This window comes from Polypterus senegalus, chromosome 15, assembly GCF_016835505.1.
Source record: "Polypterus senegalus isolate Bchr_013 chromosome 15, ASM1683550v1, whole genome shotgun sequence".
Taxonomy (NCBI): Eukaryota; Metazoa; Chordata; class Cladistia; order Polypteriformes; family Polypteridae; genus Polypterus; species Polypterus senegalus.
In genome coordinates, this window is record NC_053168.1 from 61,740,823 (window position 1) to 61,761,305 (window position 20,483).

At 41.6% G+C, this 20,483-nt stretch overlaps 1 protein-coding gene across 2 annotated transcripts in view; it reads right to left on the reverse strand.

Annotated features, from left to right (window-relative positions):
* Positions 1-20,483, reverse strand: part of tmem106ba (transmembrane protein 106Ba) — a 43,905-nt gene that overhangs the window by 14,154 nt on the left and 9,268 nt on the right. For both annotated transcript variants that reach the window (XM_039736644.1, XM_039736645.1), the window contains 3 exons: positions 9,860-10,091; positions 8,628-8,691; positions 3,140-3,299 (listed from right to left, as the gene is read on the reverse strand). In XM_039736644.1, coding sequence (XP_039592578.1) covers positions 3,140-3,299; positions 8,628-8,691; positions 9,860-10,085 — 450 coding nt within the window. In that variant the 5' untranslated portion in view covers positions 10,086-10,091. The remainder of the gene's footprint in view (positions 1-3,139; positions 3,300-8,627; positions 8,692-9,859; positions 10,092-20,483) is intronic.

The following is a 20,483-nucleotide window of genomic DNA, read 5'->3' on the forward strand; positions in this document are numbered from 1 at the left end:
ATCTCTCTATTATAAAAAAAATCCTGGGACAAGACGAGACTTTTTAGCCTGAGAAAAGGCGTGACTTTTTCAGAGAGATACTTTCGTTCCGTGAGACAAGACTTTGTGCCAAGAGATTTAACCACACCCAGGACAGGAAATAAAAGATAAAGAGTGGATGACAAAGTAGAACGTTGTAAAGAAGTTTAAAAATGTTGCCGCGATACACATGCAGAGCAGGTTAGAGATAATGAAAGTATTAAAATTCGAAAGTCTCAAAAAAATTATAGTAAAGATCGCATTAGTGAAAACAAACGGAAATTATTACCTGGTGAAATAACGGAACAGCGAAAATCAAGTGAATGTATTGTTCGGATTTAAACTTTATGTCGGAGACTTGTAGATCGCCTAATTTGTGTTGCCATCAGGGATAAGTAGCGTTTCTTCCCAATGAAGAGGCGTATCTGCGACAATTAAAATATTTGTTGTTTGGTGAAAGTGAAATCCACATATGCGAGCGAAGCGAGCTGGGGGCAAAGCCCCCTAGCTTTGTTTATTTTTCTAAAACCAAATATACAGGGTGACCAGGCTGGTATCTCAAATTTTTATTGTTATCATCCGTTTCTCTTACAGTGGCACAGTTGATTGGCTCACTGAAACAGGGAGAAGTCATGGTGGTATGGCTCACCTCACCATGTGCTCCTCTTTCTGTTCTTCTAATGTACCTGTCTCAAGGCGTTTAGGCCTAGGAATGGCGACGTGGCGATCGTCGACAAGATATGGATTTCCAAAACGTTGGCTAGTGAATTTACAGTTTAACAATGGAAGAACAAAGTGAATTTAATTAATAAATTTAATTATTTGTAGGTTTATATATGAAATCTGGAATGTGGTCTCTGTCTCCCATCATATTCTCGAACCGCAGTTTAGATACAAAAACAGGTATTTCTTTGTATTAACCTTTTTTCCATTATTTAACACTAACCGTGATCCTACAGATATCAGCATGAACCTTCATTTTTCAGCATTTAAAACATCAGCCTTTGGTATAATATTTCCAAACTACTTTTTTATATTTAATGCTTTCTTTTCCAGTTACAGGACTGGTGCATGACAAGCCAATCCTTGCAATAATGGGTACAAAGCATCAACCAAACAAGGAAGGGAAACATAAGACAAACTTAAAGACTGGGACAATTAGTGTTGCCGAACAATAGTCCATAATGGAAGCTTGTACATGACGAGCATCCCTAACCTGAAATGCTCCAAAATACGAACCTACGGACTGTAGGTTTGTACTTAAGTTGAATTTGTATGTAAATCGGAACAGGTACATTATTATCAATAAATACTATTGTTGACCCACTGTGACCAAGGGCTCTGCCAATTAATGATCGAGTTTTACCCCTCTCTGACCTTTTTATTATTTCTACTTCATTTTCAGTGGTGATGGTTTTTCTCTTCTTTACTGTATCACCAGCACTTGCATCAGATTTGTGTTTCAGAGACATTCTTGAAGGGTGAAGACAAAAGGTTAAGATGAGCTCATTTCTGCACAGCACTATACAGTACATGCTATCACAGCAAGAAGGCACCAGTCAACACGTCTGATGTATTGACAAGAGAAAACTTCCTGCTATGTGTGTAACAGTACAAGCGGCGACAGGGGGTTCATCACCAGCCCACTTCACAGTCACCTCCACTACAGTGCCTGCAGCGTCTGCCCACCGAGAACGAACACGGTGCAGCCAAATCCGGGTAGTGAATCGCCCAACCCCAATTCAACAGGCAGCCATCCGAGGCACACTACAATGCTACCTCCGCAGCCCCGTTCACCCTCAATGGTCTCCATTCAGCCACAACCGGGTCACCGCTTGCAGCATTACCAGCCGTGTGTGCTGGGCGGGCAGTGAAAAACCCCCCTCTGCTCCATCCAGCCTGTGTCCAGTTAGGAGCAGTAGCTGCGGCGGTGTAGTGGGCAGGCAGCGAACCATCGTCCTGCAGACGAGCGATAGCTGTGGCACCGGTGACTATGGACCACAGGTAAGCGCTTGCCACCAGGAGCTGCTCGAGGGACACTACACTGCGTGAGCAGCGAAATCGCCCCCCTACAGCCACCACTTGCAGCATCCCCAGACCGAAGATGACAGAGCGGCAGTTACTGAGACGCATGCGTCGCAGCTGAGGCCTCGTTCGTAAGTTGTAGGTCGGATGTCCATAACCTGGGGACTACCTGTAAAAACCACTGTTATTCACTTATGACAACAGTGTATTAGCAGATGTAAGGCTGAAAGAATTGGCAGCTACTGTATGTTTGTGAAAATTTTCATAGTAAAATATGCATTCAAAGATTTTTAAGGGATAATTCTATTTAAAAATGCACTAAAAAGTAAAAAAATATTTTTTTCTTATACTGAGATTTTGTTGGTCATATATGACTAAAAATAAAATCATGGTGTGTCCATAAAATAATGAATTTAAATCAAATAAAATGTATTCAATTAAAGTGAAATTTCTATCCAGCTTGAATATGAGAAGAAAATGACATATCATATAAAACTTGATCACAGTATGTAGGATAATGGTTATTATATCAAATTGTATGAGTTATTTTTTTTAATCACTTAAAGAATCGATGCATTTTAATTTAAAAGTTAATTAACTCTTTTGTGGGCACTTCACATTTTTACTTTTAGTTACAAATTACCAACAAAATCTTAGTACAAGAGTATATTATTTAGCCACCTTAATGCCACACAGTCCTCAGCACGTTACAAAAAACTTGGCTTGGGTGGGAAAGTGATTTGACAGAAATTACATTAGAGACAAAGTGGAATCAAATCTACAATCTTGAAGTGAAACATAATATTCATTCATGTTCATATCTTATTTCAGAAAATCCTGAAAGTACTGGAAATGTGTTAATATATTTATATACAATATGTATTCCTTTTGTTATTATTTAACTAGCTATCATATCCACTAGAATAAAACAAAGGAATTAGGATAACATATTTGCAAAAGTATTTAAAGAAAAAGGAAAAACGTGAGCTCCATAAACTAAAAACTGGGTTAACATATACCAATAATTCAAGAAACTTTATGGTAAATAAACATCCAGAAACAAGAGAAAGAAATACATTTAAAAATTAAATCTTACTGTAATATTGAGATACACAATGCGCTTGTCTTTGTCATAGTTGACATACACAGACTTCACACCAACATAGGAAACATCAATGGATCTTGGAAAAAGGAAGAACACAGCTAGCCCAGAAAGTAGCAGGCAAACGATCACTGAAGCTGTCACATAAAGCTTTCTAAAAGGACAGAAAAGAAAATAACAAGATAGTATCAGCTATGCTAAATCCTTCCTACTCAGATATTTTATATTATTACTCAAGTGCTCATCATCTTCTCATGGTTATGATGCCTTTTCAACAAGCATTCCCTCTGCTAAAGGTACTGTTTTTATGCACTCATCCACATGATTGTAAATAAGCTCTCTGAATTTCCCTGTATAGCTAATTCTATACTAGCTCCATATATGACAAACTGAAATCATATACAGGTACTGTATGTGTACAGCTGGTTTCTGTCTTAAATCTCTTAACTCCTAGTGTAGGCTTTAACTCCTAGTAACCAGCAAAAGAAAAAGCTGTGATATGTATACTTTCATTCTTTTATTCAAAAATTAGCTATTGTCAGACACGTGATAATATGAGGGAGCTGTATGGACCAAGTGAAGGTAATTCCATGCCAGGCCAGTGGGTGGCGGGGTGCACTAAACCTTCTTCTCTTTTCTCTGCAGACCAAAAACGGGGAAAACCTGCCTGATTACAACTCTGAAGATGTCACTTTTGGTTCTGGTGCCCAGAAGAGCACCACTTCCTGTTTCAGTACCTGAAAACACCCAGGGCCCAGAAACAGGTCACTTCCACTACATCACTTCCTTTTTTGGCATTTAAAGCCACTTTTTTTCCAAGAACCCTCAGTCTTGTTTTGGACTCCATCAAGGACACATCTGCCTTGATTTTCAAAACCCATTGCAGTCAGGGAAATTACATGGGTGGCTACCCCAAACCTTTTTTTAAGTGTGTTGAGTCTGATCATTTTACACTATATTATTTTGATGAACCTACGTAGGGAAGGCAGAATAAATTCTACTGTGATAAACATGTTAAGTTTTTACTTCAGCTGTTTAAATAATTATGAGGTGACATTTTAAGCAGAAAAGGCAGGTAAAAGTGAACAATCTTTAAAGAAAAATTAATCTTCATAGGCACCTATTTCTGCATTCATACACTGGCTGCTTTGCAAACCACTTATTGAAATTAAGTACTTTTCATCTAAGATGAAGAGGTTAAATACAATCATGTTTTTCTATTTTCGAATCAACAAATGGAACTGAAAAAAAAAACAAAAGAAATATGAAGAAGTGAAATGTGTTATAAAACTATTTTAATCAAAGAATACCAATCTTTACACTTAAATAAAAGCATTTTTAGAATATAAATAAAAGCATGTTTAGAATGATCATATCTGAGTAACAGACACAACGTAGCCATGTATTAGGTAATAAAAAAATCAATATACAATTAATACCATTAATTAAATGTAAATGAGTAGATCTTCAAGCTAACATTTCATTATGTGTTGCAGGCAATGCAATTCCAAAATAAACCATCTGGGAGGTAAATCACTTCATTTGATAACTCAGGACAATCACTTTCTCAGGCTTACTATGGGGAGTCTTAGCATTATTAATTTTAAGACACTGATTTTTCTTTTACTATGGAAGCATATTCTCACCACTTAAACAATGTAATTACTTCACAATTATCAGTAGTTTATTTAGCAAATGCATTACCTTTTTGCAATAGGCAATATTGCTCATACTGCTTTTTACTTCTAGGAACAAGTAGAAGAAGATTCAATACGGATGTTGTGGCTAAGACCAAAAACAAAACTATCCTTATGTACAAAGAGATTTGTAGATAATATTTTGTTATGGGCCTAGGTTTATTATGCATCTTAGATACAGTATTTGTGTTTGCAGCAGTTAAATGCTATGAGAAATGGTGTAGGAGTATGCCTAGTGGTATACAAGCATACCTTCCAGGTTTCATCCCTGGGTGCTGTACTGTCTAAATAGCTCTGCATATCATACTTTCTTATGGCATCACTTGCATGTGTAAAGTTCTGCCCAATGGGAATACATAAAGAGATCATCAGCATGTGTATAGGCACTGATAAAATGTAATTCACAAAATCAAAGGTGAGGAGGGTTCTGCCAGGAAAAAGTACATTTGCAAGGTTACTCCAAGTTTAGTAAGACATAACATGTTTTGCAGAAAAATGTTTAGCTATTACTGGCATGAATTATGAACTAAAACAAGCATGCACAAATCAAGTGCATTTATAATGAGAATCTACCCATCTTAGGTACCTACTTTGTCAATTCAGAAGCAAGTCTATACAGATTAAATGAAAAGAAACAGAGTCCTATTAATTAGGCACAAAGTTCAAGAGACTCTTGTTGCCAATACACCTGCAGTACTTGCCACACAGTGTGACACTGTAGATGGGTCACCAGTTTGTAGAAAAGCAAATTGACACATGTATGCACACTTACTCCAGGCCAACTTCAAACTGCCAAATAATTTTATAATGTTATATATTGCTCAAGCTTGAGGCAGACAGAATTCAGCAATAGCATTACCTAGGGCTGCACAATTAATGGTATTTAAGTGATTACAATGATGACTGCCTCAATATTTTAACTATGAAAAGTGATGATCATTGCATTCTGCATTAGTACTCATACTCTGTGAGGAATCAAAGTTCCCCTGTTACAGACTGCTCTAACAATGAGTATTGTATTCATGCATAAATATTGCATTCATGTACAAACATTCACTAAATGCAATTGCACTGACAAATTACAAGCACTAACAATCATAGAAATTACTATGAAATGCATTTTTAGGAGTCTGATCCCTGGCAACACCTTTAAAAAAAGTGAATATATTAATTTTCTACAAAAAATGAGAAGACTAGAGTAATCAATGTAGAATCTAGATTAAGTAACAAAATTATGAGAATCATAACTTGGAAATATTTTGTTTTCAAAAGTGTTCTGTTCAAACTGTTAAAATGCAACCTCATGTTGTAGTTGATTACGGGGAGTGCATGAAACCTAAGCAGGCAGCGGCAAATCTCAGACGTTACACATGTCTGTATATAGCAGGCTACTGAAAGCAAAGTCAGATAACAGAAGTCATCGCATTTTATTTATCATCAGTTAACCATGCACCCCTAGGTGATGCCTTGTCCAGGGTGTTGTTCCTTCCATGCACGCGATAACTGCCCTGGATAAACAAGTTAGGAAAATGAATGGATAGATGGAGTACCACTAGTGTGTTACTTAATCATCCATTGTCTAATCAGAAGATAAATATCCAATTGGAAAAAAAAAACTGTCAGGTCACAATACACATTTTCTTTCTCCAATAACAGACTATCTGGAATCAACAAGCGACTGACTCTCTATTTTAACAACTTAGTTCTTAAAGTAACAATTTGGATCCCCTGCAAAAATAAATTTTCAAGGTTGGAAAAATGTATGGAAGGATGTGAAGGAAGATTCACTGTTCTGACAAGGCAAGCATTACTGAATAAATAACATAATAGCAAGAAGTGCTACATGAGAAAAATAGTTTGTGAGTTGACTGGCCACTGAAGTCATGAAGTACTGCTGCCTCACTGTTCCAGAAGCCTAGTTTTAAAATGTAACCCATTTCCTTTAATGTGTAGTTTGCACATTCTCTGTGTAATCTGGTGGAATGCCATTCAGTGCCATTAGGATAGGTTTTGATTGCACTATTGCTTACTACATGTTTGGATGGATGATTAAGTGACATAACTTCTATTGCTAAACCCTGTCTCTTAACAGGATTGGGCAAAACATAACATTATAAATCATTAGGCTGATTTTAATTGGCTGTATGAAGTTGTGGATGATGATTCTATGTGAATTGTATTTTAAAGTTGCATAGTGTAACTTGTTAAGGAGATTTTCATGTAACATTCTACTTTTAAATCCCAATATCCATTCTATGGTCAAAGCTGTAAGAATGCAAACTGTTTGTTAAAGTATAAAAGCTGCTGCCTTAAGTACACATTACATTGGTACAGTGGTAGTGTTTAAAACTACTTCCTCATTAATACATTGTACCCCAACACAAAAACAAAAAAAAAAATAAACAGAATGTAATCAAACCAGTGTTTTCTGTATATTTTTATAAGATATGCTGCAACTAAATATTTTTACAATTCTGCAAAAACAAAGATAGACTATCTCAAATGATTTTTTTGATTTCCATCTCATAATTGTATTTGTCAGGTTTAATAATGTTGTTAGTGTTCAAGACTTATAGTTAAACTAGCAAGTTGTTCCCAATTAAATCACAGTATATACAGTATAGTGCAAAAATCATAGGCCACCCAAAAATTATTTAGAAACCCAGTTATCCATGAAGTAAGTCCTTTACTGATCATAAAAACAATGTACTACATTAAAATATAAATAAACATTTATAAAATACAAATTAACATGAACTTATTTTTCCATAAATTACTAATATCTTGTGAAATGGTGAGAACACCACAGATTTGGTTTCTATACCTCTCCTTTAGGCACACCACACATTTCCCCTATTTAGTAAATCACATCAATAGCACATCTTGTGAATTAATGTAGCACTGATAAGCCAAAGCAGAGATACTAGTGGTGTTATTTAACAAATAAATGCATATACTGGATAGTAAATTCTCCTTTAAGGAGAGGTTTTAAAACAGCTTATCTAATACACTTTTACAAACATAAAATCATAGTTCTTGGAGTGGCAACTAGAGAAAGAGGATCTTATGGGGAGAGTATTTTAAATTTCAGGATCACAACAATCAGAAAAAGAGCTGTGTCTGCAGCCCCCTGTAACACACAGTGGCGTCTCTATCATGCCCGGGGGAAGCATTTCAGCCAGCTATGTAGGAGCTGCTCAAAAAAAAAAAAATCCATGTAATGATGACTGGTGAGAAATATAAATAGATTTTGATCTATTATGTTGTAGCTTAAGGAAAATTGCATATTGGCTAAAACTCCATCTTTCAGCATAGGATTGATCCCAAACTAACTGCAAGCACAATTAAGTCTGCAGACGAACACTAACACTACTGTATTAGATTGGATTAGATCTTAGAACTCTGACCTCAATGTGTTTAAAGAATCACTTGGATAGGGAAAAGAACAAAAAGCAGCCAAGTCAAAGAAAAAGCAGTGTACAAAATTTAATTGCTTCAGTTTTACTTTCTACAGGAAATCACACAAAATATTAGCATTCAGTGTTTATTCCAATGTTATATCATATTTTCACAAGCAAATGCAAATAAACACTTACTGTACAGATATTTAGCTTTAAAATAATTTCTGGGGGTTGCCTAAGTGTTTTTCAAGGTGCCTCACATAAGAATGAGAAGCCTAGTGTTAAATAAAAAAAAGATATAAAGCTTAACAATAAAGCTGATGTTTAGGTTTTGTTAACAGAGTTTTACCAGTTTCATACAACACTGAGTATTAGTTTACTCACGTTCTCCTAGGCCTAAGCCTCTGGTCACTGTATGGGATTAAAGCAACAAGTTGATTTTCCTGGCCTAATGCAAACAGAAAAAAACAACATTTATAGATTGAGTGCATAATGATCTGTTTTTCAAAAGATGCTGTCAAAAAAAATGTTTTATTTTCTCTGTACCAACAGATTTGTTTTTCAAAATTAGACAGACAGACAGACAGACAGACAGACAGACAGACAGATAGATAGACAGATAGATAGATAGATAGATTTTTAATTTATACTGATAATGTTCAAATTACCCCTGTGATTGTGGATATGTACTTGAGTAGGCTACATGTTCCAGATATTACCTGGTGCTATTGGGATAGCTTCCAAATTTCTGTGACCAATATTTGGATGAGATTGAAATTAGATGAATCAGATTTCATGATATCTTGGCTATCCTAATAGCCTCTTACATACTAATAATATCCCTTTCCACAGAGTATCAACCCAAAAGAATGTAATTTTGGCACAACACGTGGCACGGCCAAAGACTTTGCAATTAACTGATTCTCATTCACAGCCGAACCTCCAGATCATCTTTAAAGCAGCAATTGAATGCCTTTCACATTGTGAGGCAAAGTAAAGTTGTCTGATAACTGTTCCCCAACCCCTTCTCTTGGAGTGTATATATAAGCAGGTTAATTCTTCAACTCACCAAATGTTTAGTGGTATGACATTTAGTTCCAGTTTGAAGGATCCATGCAGAGCTTAAAAAGGCACACTTAAAAAAACATCAAGTTGATAACCTTTTGTATTAGCAGTGAAATATATGCTCTACACAAAGACACATGATAAGTTTAGCTTAGTGGATAAGAGTGATTTTCCATCCATCCAATTTCAATCCCACTTGATCCAATTCAAAGCTCTAAATGCATGATAAAAACCATCTTTAAGCCATTATATACAGTATAGATACATATATTTTTTATCATTGTGGAAGGAATGTTTCACTGTTGACAATTTCATGTTATACCCTTTGAGTAGTTACTGAGTAAAGTGTATAAGTTTTCTGTAAACCCCAAGTGGTGACTCAATAATACAGGGCAGGATAATGTTTTTTGTAAATATTTTTCACCATTTTAGATGATCAAGAAATAAATCAGGCAACTGTAATAAAAAAAATAATCACTACACACAAGTTTATAGGTGTTCTCTATAAAACATAATTTACATGTATATAAAATAAAAATAAAAGTGGTCACCTCGTGGAATTCGACCAGTTCCTTGACATGTGGGACAAGTTACACTATCTCGCCCAGTAAACTCCACATAAGGGAATTGGGACACATCACCATTTCTGCCATCTTCACAGTGTGAATCAGGATGTATAATTCCATTTCTTTCCAAAACATCAGAATGATGTGAGCGGTTATCATGGTACTCATCTTTAAAATTATGTAGTGGTAAGTGCGAAAATGACTTCCCCATGACTTTCTAAAATAAAGAAAAAAATAATATGTTAATATTATACACAGGTTTTAAAAAAGATAACAGAATAAAACATTCAGATATAATGTTTAATCCAGCATAAACTGATTGTGTGGTCAGATCACCAACACTGATATTTAAATAGTTACAAAGCTTTAAAAAAGCAACAAAAAGGTAAAGGTTATTTTCACAATGAAAATAAAATAAATGAAGAGATTCTATGTTTCAGCTGTGCTGTCCTTCATAAGACATTGGACTGAAAAGGAAAAAACAGGTTACATAAATAGTAAGTTGCAAAAGCAAAGAGAGGAGAGACAAGGTTAGGTTAAAAAAACACTGCTGTTAAATTAAGAAAGTTGGCCAAACTTTATGCCAAACTACTCCTTCCTACACGAGTAACAAAGAGATTTCACAAGATGTTTAGGCACTCTAGGCTGATATCAAGGTGAATGTAATTGCAATGATGTTGCAATATACTGTAGATTGGACTGCAGAGGGGGGCAAATATGAAGATGTGTTGGACAAGAGAAAGAGAAGGGACAAATACAACAAGAAGCATACTAGGAAACAACTGCACTGAAGAAAAAGTTGTTGCTGAAATACATGGGTCAGTGTGCAAAAATATATATATATATATATATATATATATATATATATATATATATATATATATATATATATATATCCATCCATCCATTTTCTAACCCGCTGAATCCGAATACAGGGTCACGGGGTCTGCTGGAGCCAATCCCAGCCAACACAGGGCACAAGGCAGGAACCAATCCTGGGCAGGGTGCCAACCCACCGCAGGACACACACAAACACCAAGCACACACTAGGGCCAATTTAGAATCGCCAATCCACCTAACCTGCATGTCTTTGGATTGTGGGAGGAAACCGGAGTGCCTGGAGGAAACCCATGCAGACACAGGGAGAACATGCAAACTCCACGCAGGGAGGACCCGGGAAGCGAACCCGGTCTCCTAACTGCGAGGCAGCAGCGCTACCACTGCGCCACCGTGCGCTATATATATATATATATATATATATATATATATATATATATATATATATATATATATATATATATATATATATATATATATATATATATATATATATATATATATATATATATATATATATATACACACTGTTTATTTACACTGGTGCTATTTACAAAAGTCACGTGCACTCACACAAACCCCAGTGCCTCTGCACTGATTTCCCCCAAGTCCAGGGCCCACAGTTCTGTGCCTTGCTTCCTGGCCGCCTCCTGTCCTCGCTCTCCAGCTCAGTCCGCTTCCTCCCGACATATTTTTGCCCAACACACTGTTTATTTACACTGGTGCTATTTACAAAAGTGTTGCACTCACACAAACCCCAGTGCCTCTGCACTGATTTCCCCAAGTCCAGGGCCCACAGTTCTGTGCCTTGCTTCCTGGCCGCCTCCTGTCCTCGGTCTCCAGCTCAGTCCGGCTCCCGACTTCCACCAATGACTGGGCGGAGGCGGCCCTAAATAAGGCTCCCGGATGAGCCCCAGGTGTTCAAAGCCCTTAGCCAGGCCCCTGCGGAAGTGTCGGCTGTCTTCCTGGCAGCTGTCTGGGTGCCACACCTCCTCCGCACTTCCTGGTGTGGCGGAAGTGCCGGACCAGGATAATTAGGCACCGGCCGGGCGCCGCCTGGCGGTGGCCACGGGGCCCTACAGGGAAGGGCTTCAAAGCCCTCAACCCGAGGCCCCTGCCTAACCAGGACGGACGCCCCACTCTGTCTGGAGGAGGCACAAGCCCTCCTCACGTCCTCCAAGGCGCCCCGGCCGGGCTCCAGCCCCGACCAGCAACCGAACGGGATAAACCGGCATCGCGGCGCCGCCTGGCGGTGACCACGGGCCCCTACAGGAAGGGCTTCCATGCCCTCAACCCGTGGCCCCAACAGAACCAGGACGGACGCCTCGCAGTCTGGAGGAGGCACAAGCCCTCCTCACGCCCTCCTGGGCGTCCGCCGGGCTCCAGCGAGTGCCCCACCGCTAGCGAGGACACGTGGGTCCGAACGGCACAACCCGAACGGGCAGCACGTCCCCAGCGAGGGTCCTACTATGTCCCCAGGGTCAAACACGGCACCCTGGGACATCTGTCTCGCACCCTCGCCGGCGCAAACGTCCCCCTGTGGTCTGCGCCGCTCTCGCCCCTGTTGTTCCCCCCAGCGGGTCACTGTAGGCCTCCCGGCGTGGAGCACTCCCGCGGAGCGGCCCGTTCCAGGAGGGCTCGTCGGGGCTTCGGGCCTGTAAAATAAAGGAACAGAGGGCCAGAAGCACAGCCAGGACACTCACCCCGAGCGCCCCGTCGATCTCCGTACCGACCGTGCTCCTGCCCCCCTCCGACAGCCCCCAACTCACCTGCTGAAGTCCTCCGCCGCAGGTTCCATGCCCGTCCGCTCGCCGGCCTCGGCACCGCCTCGCAGGCAGCTCGCCCAGCCGCCCAGGGATCTCCTCTGTCCATCCAGAGGGCGGCCCTTCTCCGGACGCGCACCCAGCGCGCGTCCTCTCCTATCGGAGGAATCGGCATTCACCCTTCGATTCCTCCTTCTTCTCTTGGACGCGCTGACGGTCTGGGTCTGAGCACAGCAAAAGCTCAAATCCAGCCCGTCTGCGCCCAGGCAGAGCGACAGGAGACAGCTGCGGGCTTGAAGCGCAGGGCGCTAGGACCCAGGGCACTCAGCAGCCCCGATCCTACCAGCCCTTGCGTGTTCGATCTCCCAGCCTCGCTAGCTGTCTGCACCGCCGCATCCGCTGTTGGGAAGTTGCCTACTCGGAGCCGGTCGTCCTGTAAACAGTCACGGCCATGTTCGGCGAACCCCCCCACTTGCTTTACGGGAACGGCAACACTCACCACTCCCGCCGTGTTCTGCCTGCCTCCGGTTCCAGCGCCGCGCCGTTCCTCCGTCTCACGCGGTGTCAGTCCCGACGCGACCGCCTTCTCCATCAGCTGCTCACACTGAGCGACTAGAACACGCAGCAACTCCTCAAAGACGGCTTGGCGGGCCGAAGGGACTCCTCCGACACACGCCGAGCCGCTGGTGGAGAGAGGGAGACAGACGTCGGTGGGCTTACCTGTCCATCAGCTCCACGCGACGCCTGCCTCCACTGGGCCACTCCCTCTGGCCCAATCGGGTCTCGGTTTGGCACGAGACTGGCGTTCCTTGGGCCCGCCTCTATCCAATCATCGGCGGAACGCAAGACACACCGGCCAATCCCGTGCCTGTCAGCGGGCGGGACTTCCGGCCCGCGGCCATCTTGCCTCCCCTGCTCCGAGTGCGGAGACGTGCCTCTTCGCCGCGTTGTGGTTGCGGCGATTCCTTGAGCCGCAGCGGCTCCGACTCCGCAGCCTTCTTTGCTGCCGCCGTCGTCGCGCTGCCGACAGCCCGTGGCCCGGCGTGCTCCTGCCACGGACGCGATCCGTTCGTCCCTCCCTGTAGGAATGAAGGTAAGACCGACCCGAGGGGCGATGATTGCAGGGCAGGGCACTTACCTCCCGGATCCGTCATGCCGAGGCCCCGCCGGTGTGGCCTTCTGTGCTGCCACGCCGCCTGGCTGTCCGTCTCGACAGCGCGACTGGAGTCCGCTGCGCCCGGCGATGTCCGGTTCTCCTCCGCACCCGGGGAAAGCAATTCCGCTGTCCGGCGGCAGTTTCTTGGGTGAAACGCTCCGCGGTTGTGCCGGGCGCTCCCGCTGCCAGTGTGTGGTTCGCTGCTGCGCGGGCCGTTCACAGAAATTTGTTTGAATGCAGGTCCCCGCCTTGCACCAGGCGGAGCATCCTGCCGACTACGCCACTGTGAACGCTGGCCCGGACACAGACAGACGGACAACATATTTTTGCCCAACACACTGTTTATTTACACTGGTGCTATTTACAAAAGTCACGTGCACTCACACAAACCCCAGTGCCTCTGCACTGATTTCCCCCAAGTCCAGGGCCCACAGTTCTGTGCCTTGCTTCCTGGCCGCCTCCTGTCCTCGCTCTCCAGCTCAGTCCGCTTCCTCCCGACTTCCACCAATGACTGGAGGGAGGCGGCCCCTTAAATAAGGCTCCCGGATGAGCCCCAGGTGTTCCGTCCTTAGCCACGCCCAAGCGTGGCGGAAGTGTCGGCTGTCTTCCTGGCAGCTCTCCGGTGCCACACAAAGTCTTCCCCGGCACTTCCTGGTGTGGCGGAAGTGCCGGCTCCCGGGATAATTAGGCACCGGGCGCCGCCTGGCGGTGGCCACGGGTCCCTACAGGGCTGGGCTTCAAAGCCCTGTACCGAGGCCCCTGCCTAACCAGGACGGACGCCCCCACTCTGTCTGGAGGAGGCACTCGCCCTCCTCCGGTCCTCCAAGCGCCCGGCCGGGCTCCAGCCCCGACCAGCAACCGAACGGGATAAACCGGCATCGGGGCGCCGCCTGGCGGTGACCACGGGCCCCTACAGGGAAGGGCTTCCATGCCCTCAACCCGTGGCCCCCAACAGAACCAGGACGGACGCCCCCTCGCAGTCTGGAGGAGGCACAAGCCCTCCTCACGTCCTCCTGGCGTCCGGGCTCCAGCCCGGCGGGGCCATATATATATATATATATATATATATATATATATATATATATATATATTATACAATATTTTAATTTTATTGAAGTTTTTAAAATCATCTAACACTCCATACACATAACTTGAGTTTTACAAAAAGAAAAAGGTTTGAAACAAATCAACCCCCACCCCTGAGAAAGAGAGCTAGGCCAGCAGTGTAAAACTTTATGCTAGTAAAGATAAATGATAAATGAATAGAGATAAATGGAGTAAAACAGGGGAGAGAACCTGCTTCCTCAATTTAAATGCTTATTCTAAAATGATATTGATTAGGTCCAGATTTTGAAAAAGTTTTGTACAGATCCTCTAAGTGCGAATTTGATTTTTTCCAGTTTCAAATAGTATATAACATCAGTTACCCCCTGACTTAGAATAGGTGAGTTAGGATTCTTCCAATTGAGCAAGGGAAGTCTACGTGCCAACAGTGTAGTAAAGGCAATCACAGTTTGTTTGTCCTTGTCCACTTTAAGCCCATCTGGAAGTACACCAAACACAACTGTTAGTAGATTAGGAGGGTTCTGAAAGGCATTTAAAGATTTTGGTCCAAAATGATGTTAATTTGTTGCAGGTCCAAAACATGTAACCCAGTGTATTTCGCAGGTTGGATCTTGCCCTGGAAACATTTTGGACAGTTTTCGACGAGAGCAATACGCTCGATATATAATTTTAAATTGAATAATTCTATGCTTTGCGCATATGGAGCTCGAGTGAATTCTGTGCATTGCTACTTTCCACTCCTTTTCTGAAATATTGAGTAAGAGATCCTTTTCCCACTTTTCTCTTGGATCTTTGAAAGGGAGGGTCTGTAAAATAGTTTTATATATTACAGAAATGCTGTCTGATTCCTCGTGACTGAGAAATATTTTTTCTGGTATAGAGGTAGGTGGGAGGTGAGGAAAATTGGACAGGCTCTGTTTAATAAAGTTCCAGATTTGAAGGTAGTGAAAGAAGTGTGTTGCTGGTAAGTTAAATTTGGAGTGTAATTGTTTGTAGGGTGCAAAAATGTCTATGTACAGATATCTAAGTGATTTAATCCCAGATGTTTTCCAGGTATTAAAAACTGCGTACGTTTGAGAGGGTTGGAAAAGGTTCTCATGTAGAGGTGCCACAAATACAGGGTGAGGCAGAAAGGACAGACTTCTTTTAAATGGCTAGATCTCACCATTAGGTGGAGTGACAGATGTGCGGTAGGTGGTGTTAGGTTCGCGAAGTCTTAGCATTTTTTTTATTTTCTTTTTAGTTGAAGCCATGGATCCGTGGATGATAGAACACCAAGTTTTTGTGTACGACTGTTTTGTCAAGAACAACCAATCTATTATCGCAGTTCAGCGTGAGTTTCATTGCAATTTCAATATCCACAGAAATAAAGCTGTTCCTGCTCGTAACACTATCTTCGTTGGGTTAAAGCACTTCGTAAACGAGGTACATTAATGAACAAAAGACCACTGGGAGATACACAAACGGCATGTACCCCAAAAAATTTGGAAAGCTTACGAATAGCCCTGCTGCGCAGTCCAAGTCGATCTGCTCGGAAGCATTCTTCTGAACTTGGCCTCAGTAATCATTCTGTAAGGCGTATTTTGCATTTAGACATGCATTTCCATCCCTACAAATTGCCCGTTGTGCAACAGTTGAAGGGTTTACGCACAGCGACTGAACTTACCACATCAAATGGAAGCAATTTTTGAGCAAAATGACAACCTCATTTTGTTCATAGTGATGAAGCTCATTTTTATCTCAATGGCTTGATGAATCAACAGAATTGCCGTTATTGGGCTTCTGAAAATCCGAAAAAATTACACGAAAGACCGTTGCACAGCCCGAAAGTGACGGTTTGGTGCACTATGGACAAAACTTGCGTCGTTGGTCCTTACTTTTTCGAAGACGATAATGGGAATGCTGTTACCGTGAACACAGAGCACTATATCGAGATGATAAACAACCTGTATTATGACAAAAACATATTCCCATCTGGCATGTGTGGTTTCAACAGATTGGGGCGACAGCCCACACAGCTAGAGCATCAATGAATGTTATTTGCCCTCTCTTTCCTGGTCACCTCATTTCCAGGTTTGGTGACATTCATTGGCCTCCTCGGTCCCCTGACTTATCCATGTGTGATTATTTCTTGTGGGGCCACCTCAAGGCACATGTATACGAGCATAAGCCCCGTACATTGGAGGAACTGAAGGAAGACATTCGCATGGAAGTTGCCCAAATCGACAGAGCGATGTTGAAAAGAGCGGAGGCCAACTTCCATGAAGGCCTTCAGAAATGCATCAGTGATAACTGACACCACATGGGAGATTTTGTTTTCCACACTTGATTTTGTCAAATGCTATTTCAATATGAACTAAAATCTTTCAATAAATTTCTTTATACGAAAAAATTTACAATTTTGTGATTTTTGTAAAAAAAGTCCGTCCTTTCTGCCTCTCCCTGTAAAAGCTTCTCGATCTTAAAATGCTTCCTACATTGGTTCTATATTCTGATTGAGTGAAGCAAAATTGGGTTGTTAGTATATTGGCAATATCTTGTATTTATAGGGGTACAAAGCAAGGAATATAAAGAAGTACTGCATGCAAATATTGAGACTTGCAGAACAGTGGTTTGTAGTTTTACCATATACAGTTTTTTTTTTGCTGTTTAATGTTAGTTACATGTTAGTAACTATACTCACGACATACATGCCTGGGTTGTAAAAACAGAGTCTGAGGCTTTAACCTCTTATGCACTAAGCGGTTTTTGGCATTAATGCACCTAAATTACAAAAAAAAATAACAAAACAACTTTGTAACAAGGGAGCTTCAACTGGCTGAAGATTATCGAGTACTAGCAACATCACTTCAAATTCTTAAAAGCAAGCATTTATATAATTAAAAACCTTTGTTTACACCAATACCAACTAAATAAAACACAAAAAAGTATTTTGGCGCTGTTTAAACTGTGTTGTAATGTGTCAACTTTTAGCATCAGTTTAATTTCCCATTTCTTTCTCTCTTGCTGTGTCTTGAAGTTGCCCTTAAGCACTGTGACTATGCTTGTGTAAATTCATTCTTTGGCAGAGTGTTTTTACAGTTTCTCCCACACAGAGTGCAGTGTTTGGACATTTCATACACAAAATTAGGTAGACCACATTAAATGATCAGCAGGAAAATTATCCCTTTATGCAATGTTCTTGTCGGCAGTGTAGTATAATTATACCAGTGGTCCCCAACCTTTTTGACACCAAGGACCGCTTTACTAGAAGCAAATTTTTCTAGGGACCAGTTTGGGTTTAATGGGGTGGGGGTTTTTTAGGGGCAGGTTCGTAGGGCAGTTTTATACACAATTTACATTACATTTCTATTATTATTAAGTTATAATATCATAATAGAAATTATACAGCTTACCATAATGCAGAATCAGTGGGAGCTCTGAACTTGTTTTCCTGCAACCAGAAGATCCCATTTGGGGACCGTGGAAGACAGTGACACTCGAAGTGTGTTGATTATGTTCAGTGTACTCTGTAATCAAATTTTGGTTGCTGTCACTGCAGAAAACGCTGCCTCACAAAGATAGGATGTTGGAAATGGAAGCAGCTTCAATAGTTTCTTTCGTGTTAATTTTAATCTCCTCCTGCCTACAAGTTATGCTGACGAGAATTCTTCTCAGCATTTCCTTGCAATAATACACTTTCTGGGTGCGAATGATGCCCAAACACAATGGCTGAAGCACTGCTGTGCAAGTGGGCAGGAGGAATTCAACGCGAACATTATCTGAATGTGGAAGTATGTTGTGGGCAGCACAGTTATCAATCAGCAGCCGAATAATCTTCTTCTTCTTCATATTGTGAGGTTTCTGAACTATTTTGGGATCCCCCCACCCAATGGGAACGTCACACTGAACTGCATCCCGAAGCACGATTGCAGCATCTGTGTAAGATTGTTTGTCCATTGCCGGGGCAGGGAAACAGCAGGCTCACAGCGTGTTGCCCCCGTTGACAGAGGTCCCAAGAGAGTTTAAAAACCACACATTTTCTTGAATGAGTGCCACATTAATAGGAATGTTTCTTGAAGAAACATCATTGAACCAGATCCGCCGTCTTCAAATGCAGCAGTTAGCATACGCTTGTAACCCGAGATTTTTCTTCTTTTTGCATATAACAAAGACATATGCATTGCATTTGTCATTCCAACAGATTGCACAGCACAAACATTAGCACTGTTTTCGTTTTTTCGTGTCTGCCGTTTCTATAGAAGGGTGAGTTAAAATTCTGATGGATGTTTTTCAAATGTTGACGAGCAATAAGCAAAAGGTATCATTGAAAACCACAGAAAACAAAAACAGCAAAAAAACAGTACAAGGAAAGTTTGAAGAAAGAACATTTTTTTACAATGTTTCTGTTTGGGGATCGTTGTGCAAATGTGCAAAACTGAGCTGCGACCACAGAACTAACTGCTCTGTGGATGATTCATTCAAGCATTTCAAGGTCACTTTGTTATAATGAAAGTATCTGCTGCTGAATGTACTTCGTAGTAACAAGATTTCTATAGACTCGTGTCATATGGGGAAACTGTCAGAAACATAAAATACTTCTTTGTAATACTCTCTCACCTCCGTCTCTCTCTCTGCGCCGCTGCAAAGCCCCGCCCGCCTAGCGTTCTGAAAAGTGTCTTCAGTGGAGGGGGCAGCCTTTTTGCTGTAGCCCTTCAGTGATTGAGTCTCGCGACCCCACTGTCAGATGGATGCAGCCTGGTAGTGGGCCATGGACCGGGGTTTGGAGACCCCTGAATTATACAATCTGTATTATAAATATGAGCACATGTTTTACATCTTTTCTGTAGGCAGGGACATGTACCATTATCCATAACCATTAGTTGCTGCAGGTTTGGTGGTTTTATGTATGCCAGAAGGGAAGTTTCTAGGAATACGTCTCTCAGCGTGTTGTCATTATTTGGTATTGGCTGAAGTTCTTTTGTAATTATTTGAAGTGAAAATGTACATATACACACATACACTTTAAATCACTCTGAAGCAATAAGTAAACAATTTGTAACTATATACATATAATTATGTACTCATCCAAACCTTTACTTTCAAAATTATTTTTCATGCCAGTCCTTGAAACAATTTTATTTACCATTCGACACAGAGGAAGCTGACATTTTGTATACGAGATTGGGGTTTTTGTGCTGCAGTTCACCCATCTTCTCCTGCCTTCTTTTGCAGTTGCCCCACAAAAATGAATTTAATATTTTGGTGTTGTTGCTTTTTTCTTGCATTTTACATTTGGAATAAACTAAGTGCATACAGTACATACATTTTCATACCAATTTCTTCCAGTGCTGGGTTAAGGAAGTGTGAACAATGCCTTTGCTGGTAGCCCTGGGTAACAGGGAAGGAAACAGGCAGCAGTGAGCACAGAACGTCTCATCCACACACATACACTACTGTAAACCAATGTTTCTCAGCCATTTTTGAGCTGCAGGATGGTGTCACCGAAGGGATTGTCACAGCTTCACAAGACTTCATATCCCATTTCTAACTACACATCCTGCAACCCACCAACATTCCCTGCCGCTGTTCAATTTTGTTTCCCTTTTGTAATTGCACTTGTTTACCCCTTCCTGGGGTAGGTACTGGTGGGGGAGCCAGGTATGAAGCAAGCACGACTAGAAATGGGATAAAAAAATACTATATGGAGCTGTCTATCACTTCGGTGGAGAGTGATTATCATCATCAACGTGGCACTAGTTGATACTGTTTTTGCCTTTTTTTTCCTCATATGCTCGTGACATAGCAA